This window comes from Oryzias melastigma, linkage group LG24, assembly GCF_002922805.2.
Source record: "Oryzias melastigma strain HK-1 linkage group LG24, ASM292280v2, whole genome shotgun sequence".
Classification (NCBI taxonomy): Eukaryota; Metazoa; Chordata; class Actinopteri; order Beloniformes; family Adrianichthyidae; genus Oryzias; species Oryzias melastigma.
The window spans coordinates 16,751,902-16,761,230 of NC_050535.1; the positions used below are offsets into that span (position 1 = coordinate 16,751,902).

Consider the following 9,329-nt stretch of genomic DNA (forward strand, 5'->3'; position numbering starts at 1 on the left):
AAACTCAACACAGGATACTTAGTTTAATCCAACAGGGATGTACTTTTATTAACTCAGGCGGGTCTCATCATACAATGCTGCGCAGGTGGATGCTCTCATTCGTTCCTACCTCTGGCCCCTTCCGGGCAGAACACACATGTAGACAACAATAGTTCCTATTGTTACAGCGTCCTTTATTTGAGGCAGTTGGTGAAGGTGAAACAATTTTTACCCAAACTGTATTATTAGACAGTAATTCATGCTTTGATCCCATCTCAGCTGGGTTACTGTGATTTTCTTTATTTTGGAGTCATCCCTCTGGCATCTCCAGCAGGTCCAGAATGCACTGCTCAGGTTCTGTTTTAAGTTCATAAGAGAGACCACATCACCCCCATCCTGGCTACCCTTCACCAACTCCCTGTGAATTTTTAGTTCATTTTAAGATTCTTTTATTTATTTTAAAATCTTTAATAATCGTACACCACTGTACCTCTCTGAGGTTTTCTGTCCTTACGGTGCATTCACACCAAACATGGAGGGCCTGTAAAATTTGCATCTGCTTCCTCTCTTTTGACGCCTGTCAACTTTACTGCTCAACGCCTTGACGCGGAGCAACCGCCGAAATTGCTCTGGAATTCATCTGTTACCACATCATGGATGATGTTGAGCGAGTAGCTTGGCTTTATATGTTCTGGAGAGCTCTACAGAGGCACCGGCAAGCACATTGCTCTTTGTTTTCACCAGATCTTTCAGAGTCTCTCTGGGTTCTGTGTCCTTCACTCGTACAGCGATAGCTGCACCTGAGGGCCGTTATAGATGTTACTTCCATCTGTCTGTAGTCCAGTTTGAGCTTTAACCCAAGATGGGGGAATGAAAATTAAAATGGGAGATCTTTTTTATTATTGTCTTGATAAAAATAAGAAAAACATCATAAGCCCCTGAAGCTAGAACGGTCCCGTGCGCTACAATGGCACTCGTAGCGGCTCTCAGACCTCCAAACATGGCCTGATGGGGCGGATGGCAGAGTGCCTGGAACTGAGCATGCTCGGACTTGTGCCGCTGGCTCTGGGCTCTCCTGTCCCACCTTTTGTCATGGGGGAAGACACTCAGGCGGCAGATCGGCAGCCCTTTGTTTTGTTCTGGGCTCCACTGCCCAGAGGACCCATAGCCTGTAGTAGACCTCGGTAGATCTGCCGGGCGCCTGGACAGCAGCGCTAGCTATTAGCTCTGCCGGAGTCTGGGGAGTGGAGCTAACTAACTCGCTAAGCTATCCACCAGGCAGCTGGCTAGCGTAGCCGTCCATCCAGCTCAATGAGCTCTGTGACTGACTGGCGATCTGTCCAGTGTCCAGCCTTCGCCCAACAGTAACTGGGACAGTTTCAGGGAACATAGCGGCCCCCGTGGCTTGAGAAAATGCATAGGAGTTCATGATGAAAGTCCTTGCATTGAGCAGCCATCTTGAATGTTTATTCCTACTCTTTGATCTAGTCACTGAAAACATCATGTGCCCATTGCTGACTCTCTGATTGGTTGATGCTCACCGTGCATATCGCGTCTTTACATTGTCTTATATTGATTATTCTTAAAATCATTTTTTATCACCTGGCTTTTGACCCAGCAAGACTCTTCTCTTCTGGTGGCCTTTCATTTGCTTCATCCGTGTTCTTATTTTATTTTGGTACCTAGATTATATTTTACTTTAAAATTGTTTTAAGTTTTTAACTGTTGTCTTGAATGTTTTGAGATTTTAACGTTTAAATCCAGTCATTAAAGGTTCCATGTCAATAAAGAGACTTGACCTTGAACCTAAATTTAAAGTTGAGATCATAATACCGGTAATTATTGTTTGTCTATTAAACACTAGGCAGACGTATCCCCTCCGATTGCTGTGGCTCCTCACCGAGAATCAAAGGTAATGTCAATGTTTTGAGATTTTAATGCACAGCGCCTCCTTTGACAGCTGTCATTAAAGGTGCCATAATAATAAACAGACTTGACCTTGAACCTGAGCTTAGAGTTAAGACCATAAATGTGATTGTTTGCTTGTTAAACAAGGATGTCACCCCGGCCAATGCAGTGTCTGTTCACAGAAAACCACAGCTAACGTCAATGTTTATAGCCTTACACTCTTGTACTTAATTGTTTTTTCTGTGTCTCTGTAAACTTCTAAACAGTTTAAATAGTTGTTTTTACATTTTTGTTGGTTTGGAACAATATTTATAACTTTATCTTTATTGGTCCATTTCATTTTTTACAATTTTTAGCTCTTTTGATCTGTTGGTTAAATATTGTACTTATCCTTTTTTAAATAAAAATAAAATATATGTCCTACAACCTAAAATATGATTAAAAATTAACTTTGATCATTTAATAACGGTATTGTAATACATATTTCCTCCTTATGTAACTTTTAATTTAAGATTTTCCCTTTTGTGTCTTTAATGTCTTTTGTGTCAACAGTGAAGTACAAGATGGTGGTCTGCGGTGAAACCTTTGGAGCTCATCTTCAGCTTTTGGAGGAAATTCAGACTTTGGGGTTAAATTTGATAAAAGGAAAGGATGAAGAAAGCTGCATCACCTTCCTTTTCTGTCCTGTTACATCTCGGATAGGAACAGATGCTGAAGCAGCCATGAGGACGGTCCCAGGTATCGGCTCTTTCCTCAATTAGAATGATAAAAATGTTCCTCAAACTATTAAATTTATATATCTAATCTCATATTCTACACTGTTTGTTTGTATATCATCCATAAAGTCACTGTTTTCTTTGGCCTTTGAAACCCCTAATTTAAAATGTTTGCTTCCTTCTGACTCGTAGAATAAATAAATATAATCTTTTACATCTTCTCTTCTGTTGTTTTCTCTATAGGGAGTGGTCCAGTCATTCTGGTCCTCATGCATTACTCCCAGGAGGTCAACCACGTCTCCTCCTCAGAAGTCATATCTAGTGACAGTAATGTTGTCTTGGAAGTCAATATTTTCTACCACAAGAATCTCAACGGTTTGTTGAGGTGTGAACAAAATGAAAACGCTCTCATTAAGGTAAAAGAAGAACTATTGAAGCATTGCAGACAAAGCAACTGTGTTATTCTTTAATAAAGTCTGCTGTGTTGTTAGCTTTGGTTGTGCAGTTGTTTTTGTAAAAAAGGTAAAGCTAGCTTAAATGTCTTTAATGGCACAAACACTAGTCAAATCAAAATCTTGTTCAAAATTGATTTAAAAAAATTGGGACATTGAGTTTTGTTTTCACATTGACCTTGTTCTGAATAAATAGACATTTTCTTTAAGTGTTTTTGCTGAACTGGGTTACACTATGGACGGGTATTTCACTGTGTGCTGCAGAGATGTGCAGAAATCTGCTGTCTTGTCCTTTGATTAAGTCTGATGTGTTGTTAGCTTTGGTAGTGCAGTTAAAGTTATGTAATAGTTAAAAATAAGCTTTTACAAAGTGCAACAGATCTTTCATATCAAGATCTTTGTCAAAAGCTGAATTTATATGTTCTTCATTATTATTATTGTTTATAATAAATAATGATTTTCCTTTTATTTTTTTTTTGCATAACTGAGTTAAATTTACAATATATCAAAAATATATTTTATGTGTTGCAGAAATGTTTTGTTATGAAGAGGAAATATGAGGGCTGACCTGTATTATTTAAATAATGGATTTCTAATCTTCATTCTTCTTAACAATAAAAGTTGATTTAATTAATGGTCTAGATTTGTTTTTTTCAATGCATTAGCTTGTTTCTCTAATTTGTGTAATAAAATATTGTAAAAGTACAATGTGTTCCTTACCTCAACCTTTCTCTGGATCAATTTTCTCTGGATTTAAATAGATTCTTGCAACTGAAGCGTTTTGGAAAGAAAATATGACAAAAAAAATCTCTACAAAATTTTTTTTTTACTTCCTCATCTAAGCTAGAATCTGGATCAAAACTGTCCGGCCGGATAGCTCCGATATTGCTCCCCATTGTTGTTGCACTGCTAATGTTGGGTTGGGCTTGAGAGAGACAGCAAGCGACAGAGTGATTGTCATCGAGAGAGAAGCAAGTCAGGGCGGCTGGCCCACAACTAGGAGGCTAATTCTGATGAACTCCTGTCTCCACGGAGCTTCTTGATGGACATTTTTATGTAGCGGCGGTGAAGATTTACACCAGCGAGACACAGAGCTATCATAGTCAGACATCATCATAGGGGGACTTAGAAAAACAGATTCTGAGACAAAAAAAATAAAGAAACTTCAGGGATACCCACTTTAATTCACCTTAAAGTCTGATGTGTTATTAGCTTTGGTCGTGTAATTAGTTTTTGTATCAAGGTAGAGTGATGTAATGATACTTTTTTGTCCACAGACAGCTTTCATATCAAAATCTTGTTCAATATTGAACATAAAATTGTTTTTTTCTCCCTTAATTGTGTCCATGTTTGAATTTTATTAACAAATATTGAACTTGTTCAGGTGCTTTTGCATGGTGCAGTATCTTATTGTGTGCTGCAGAAATTACATGTAAACAGATTTTTTATAGAGGGCAAATAATAAGGACCTTGCCTATATCCTTCAAGTATTGTTTTCATTAACAGTAAAATTCAGTTTCATTAATGGTCTAGATTGTTAAATGTATTTGATTCTGTAAATCCTTCAGTACTATATGGACTTCAGTACTATGGATATGTATGATATGTTTTTCAACTCAATCTAACATCTGGATCTGCTTTCATTTTCTGAACAAAACATTTCAAGACCATTTTTTAGTACATATATTTAATATTGAGACTTACAGACCACTGTAGTTCCTGATGGTGTGTCTTTTTAGGACAAGAGTCTAAAAACTTTCAACACAAAAAAAGATCATTCTCACCTCGCACAAAGAAAAGCCCAGGAATATAATAGGCAAAAAAAAATTGCTCTCTGTCACTAGGACTGTCACTATTATGATTTATTTAAATAAACTATAGGGTTTTTGCATGAAAAAATTATCTAAGTAAAGAAAAAAAATGTAATTTTGTTCAAAGTTAATATATATATATTATATTATTATTATTATATATTATATATATTAATCTCCTGCAAGTTTCTTTCAAAATAAGGCAGCCTGTGCAATACGGATCACATCCTTCAGGTTTACGTCAAAGAAAACTTAACAACTCAAGTAAAAAAAATGAAATTGATTATAGTGGAGACATCATCTACTTAATGCTGCTCTTAAACAGGACTTTAACGGTTTATGATTCAATAGAAAACGTGATAAATCAAGTAAATATTTACTTTTATCTTTTCCCATCTTGACAGAAACTAAAAATGTTTGTGCAGCATAAGATCAATTGGGCTTTAAACACATTTTAATATCCAAAGCTTAGTCAGGATCAACCTTTGCATCAATATTTTGCTCTGTCTTTAGTAAAATGTGTATTCTAGAAGATTTAGTATTTAGGATTTAAAGATTTATACCTGTAGTAACTCTACCCAGTCTTAAGAAAAACGGTGACTTCACCTGTTTGTTTAAAAACTGCATGAATTTTCAGTGAAATTTAGTCTTTTATTTTAGTAAGCAAAAATACCCCCCCCCCTCTTTTTTTTTTTTTTTTACATATTTCATAGTTATATGTGTAATTACATTTAAAATATTTATATATCTTCCTGGAAAGCGTTTGTTTTGATTTTTTAAATGTTTCGTCTCAGTCAAATCCTTAAGCTCCTCCCACCGGAGCCTCATCTGTGTCGTCACGACCGGGCACGATTCAGAAATCAGTTTCACTTTCTCGAAACGGCCAGTTGACATTTTATGTCTGTAAATATAAGCTGCATAGTAAGTTATTATTTCTTTTATTATTTTTAAGCTTAAAACAAATCATAATGTTAAGCTCTGACCCATTAATTTGACTTAATTTGTTGTGTAATTTCTTTTTACATTTTTTAAAGTCTCTCCTCTCGGTGTTTCTTCTATCTATCCTTGTTTTTATAATACTGAAAAAAATAATAAAATTTTTATCTAACATTATAACAGGTAAAACTAACTGGGACTTCACCGTTTAAAGGGCGAAACAATGTCGACTCTCCTTAAGGATATAGAAAAGTACGACGCATGCGCAGCTTCTGAACTGAAAAGTAAGTCTTTTTTATTGATTTCAGACTGATTGCTCTAAACTAAAGGTCTGCAACCTTCAACACTTAAAGAGCATTTGGGTTTATTTCTCTGAACAATTCTAATAGTTAACTATTTAGAAAAATACATATTGATTTGTACAGTATTGCTTCTATTATGATAAATTCAAAATAATAATTTTGGCATCAATAAAACAAACGTAAAGAGAAAATAGCTTTTTTCTAATTATGAAACAGTTAAATAACAACGTTTGACAGAGGTTCATTTTAAAATAAAAGACACTATGTCACAAAAGACTTATTTCATGCAGCAAATGTAGTGGTAGGTAGTTATTTTTAAAAAAGCATCTCAGTCAGAAATTTACAAATCTAACAGACTAAAATTAAATTAGAGCAAATTACGTTTTTCTAATTATCTTAAAATCCTTGAATTTTGTCAAAATGAGAAAATCCACCTTATAATCCGGACCCAAAATAATGAATTCTAGTTGGTTTTAGTGACGCTCCAAATGATTTTCTGTGGTACACAGTGCAAAAAAACAAAACAAAAAAAGACTTGCATATGGTCTTTAACTGTTGTGAATGGGTTAAATAAAGTTTCAGTTAATTTACTGTACTTTTTCTGTGCTTTTCTACTACTTCACCTCATAGTTTTACTTTACAGTTACTTTTTAAAATTAAAAACATTGTAATTTTGTTTCATCAGTGAGACACAATGGAGGGATGAAAGAGCCACAGGTTGCAGACTTCCGTCTTAATATCCAAGGATATTTTGGCCCCGCCTCTGTATTTTATTCATGCTTTTATTATTCAGTCAAACCTGGTATTTTCAGAGGCAGATTTCCGGACTGACTCAGAGATCCGGACCCTGACTCCAGAAGACCTGCACGAGCTGTTCCCTGGACAAGAGAAGCTGTTGCTGAGGAAGACCATCTTTGAAATAATTCATAATCAGGTGGGAACATCTGAATCTATTCCACACGTGCAAACACATCCATGTGGAAGGTTATTTCACCCTTTTTTTCTTGTCTGAAACAGAAGCGAACACGTCAGCGCCAGGAAAAACTTGGTTTGATCCCACAAGACACTCTCAGAAGTGTGTCCACTTGTCACTTTCACTTTGAATTTTCTTAATCTGAATTATTATCTGATCAAATGTTCTGATATTCTCTTCCCCCAGATGTTGTGATAGCTGAGTGCTTTGAAAGGATAAAGAACATGAAGGATCAGCTGGAGAAGATGCAGAGCGCCCTTGAAGCTTGTTATAACAAGCCAAAGGACATCAACAAAAGTATGGATTTTGAAAAACTCATTATGACATTTTGTTATAAAATATTTGTAATTTGTACCTCAAAATAAATTAAGCGTGTTTGGAAAAAGCTCTAAACACTGTAGATCTTTATACTTTCATTTATCTGTGCATTTAATTCTTGTGTCCGTTGTACTTTCAGACTTCTTTAATTATTTAAATTTTAAATTTCCCTCTGTTTGTAACATGTAATGCAATGGACTTTTTATGGTATTATTGTATGTTTCACTTTTTAGCTTAAGGTCATTTTTTTTGTTTACTAGATTCTGTCAAATCTTTTTCTGCTTCAAGGTTACATTTATTTCAAGATTTTCCCTTTTGTGTCTTTAGTGTCTTCTCCAGCAACAGTGAAGTACAGGATGGTGGTCAGTGGTCAAACCTTTGGAGCTCATGATCAGCTTCTGGACCAAATTAAGAGTTCAGGATTAAATCTGATTAAGGGAAATGATGAAGAAAGCTGCATCACCATCGTTTTCTGTTCCGTTGGAACTCGGATAGGAACAGATGCTGAAGCAGCCATGAAGAGGGTTCCAGGTATGTCACTTTCTTCAGTTAGAATGGTAAAACAATCTTTAACCATTTGAGTTTATACATTTCTAGTTATATTCTATATTGTTAATTTATATTTTATTCATAGAAGCGGGTCTATTAGATACCATATTGGAGATGTCTAAAAGACATAAGTTATCTACCTATAGTGTTCTGGAATATGTCTGCATATAGAGGTCTACTTTACATCTACTTGTAGACATATAGAGTAACAAAATAGAATTGTTAGTAAAATTCACAATAGATGTCTATTAGATAACTAATAGACATCATGTGTGCGATAGAAAGAAACCACCCAAATGGCTTGTTTACAACAGGCAAGGCATGATGGGCCCACAAAGCATTGTGGGTAACAGATCTAAACTGTGATGTGTAACAGACTTCCATGAATTTGTGTCATAATACATATCTTTAGCAGAAATAGTCTTGATTTAGTTATCTAATAGATGTGTCTGTTCATAGTGGAAGCTTCCTTCTTATGAATAAAATCTTTAACATATTTTCCTCCTGTTGTTTTTGTTCTCTTCATAGGTAATGATCCGGTCATTTTGGTCATGATGCATTACTGCCAAGAGCCAAAAAAAACTCACCCTACAGGAATATCCACTGGTTTTCCTAACATTGTCTTGGAGGTCCATGTTTTCTACCATGACAGACAGAACGGTTTATTGAGGTGTGAACAAAACAAAAAAGCTGTCATTGAGTTAAAGGAAGAACTGATGAAGCATCACAGTTCACAAAACTCAGGATCAAACTATTAAAATCAGAGCGGTGGACGTCTTTTCACTTGATCAAGTCTGATGTGTTGTCAGCTTTGGTAGCACAGTTAATTAAACTGACTATGTAAAGTTAAGTAATACTGCTTCACCCCACAAAAATTATTAAAGACACAGACAGCTTTTATACTAAGATCTTCAAAACTAAATGAGACACTTGGATTTTTAGTTTTGTCCATATTTACAACAAAAAAGGAATGTTCAAGTGTTGGATTGGAGTGAGTTATTTTTTTCAACATGGTAAGAAATATCTTGGAGTGCTTCAGAAATGTATTTGTTCATTCAAACAGGATTGTTATAAAGGGAAAATAATTTTATGTTTTTAAGTATTTTTTTAATCATTTTCCTGCTTATTAACAATAAAATTCTATTACATTAAGTGTCTAAATGTTTTTCTATACTTGTTTTTTTTCTGTAATTCCTGCAATAATATGATCTCTAAATGTATGATGTGTCTGCAACCTGTCCAAAGTATACCTGTCTGGGATAGGCTCCAGCAGCCCCGTGACCCCTAAAAGGGATTCAGTTTGGTGAGAAACTGGACTGATGGCTCTGCAAAATTATTTTGGAAATAAATAATCATAAAGGCTCAGTATTCGCTATTTTAAATGT

At 35.3% G+C, this 9,329-nt stretch overlaps 2 protein-coding genes across 3 annotated transcripts in view; both read left to right on the plus strand.

Annotated features, from left to right (window-relative positions):
• LOC112158141 overlaps positions 1–4,180 on the plus strand; it is a 38,217-nt gene extending 34,037 nt beyond the window's left edge. The window contains exons 16-17 of the mRNA XM_036210429.1: positions 2,440–2,625; positions 2,847–4,180. Coding sequence (XP_036066322.1) covers positions 2,440–2,625; positions 2,847–3,073 — 413 coding nt within the window. The 3' untranslated portion in view covers positions 3,074–4,180. The remainder of the gene's footprint in view (positions 1–2,439; positions 2,626–2,846) is intronic.
• Positions 4,181–5,624: 1,444 nt separating this feature from the next.
• LOC112157842 lies at positions 5,625–8,732 on the plus strand. Of its 2 annotated transcripts, XM_036210433.1 has the most exons (8): positions 5,625–5,787; positions 5,986–6,086; positions 6,790–6,821; positions 6,898–7,038; positions 7,122–7,179; positions 7,264–7,374; positions 7,723–7,926; positions 8,473–8,732. In XM_036210433.1, the coding sequence occupies exons 2-8, from the start codon at positions 6,026–6,028 to the stop codon at positions 8,700–8,702; spliced, it is 837 nt and encodes a 278-aa protein (XP_036066326.1). In that variant the 5' UTR covers positions 5,625–5,787; positions 5,986–6,025; the 3' UTR covers positions 8,703–8,732. The 2 variants fall into 2 exon arrangements, with proteins under 2 accessions (XP_036066326.1, XP_036066327.1); XM_036210434.1 differs by lacking the exon at positions 6,790–6,821 and having other exon boundaries at positions 5,656–5,787; positions 6,917–7,038.
• The last annotated feature ends 597 nt before the right edge of the window (positions 8,733–9,329 follow it).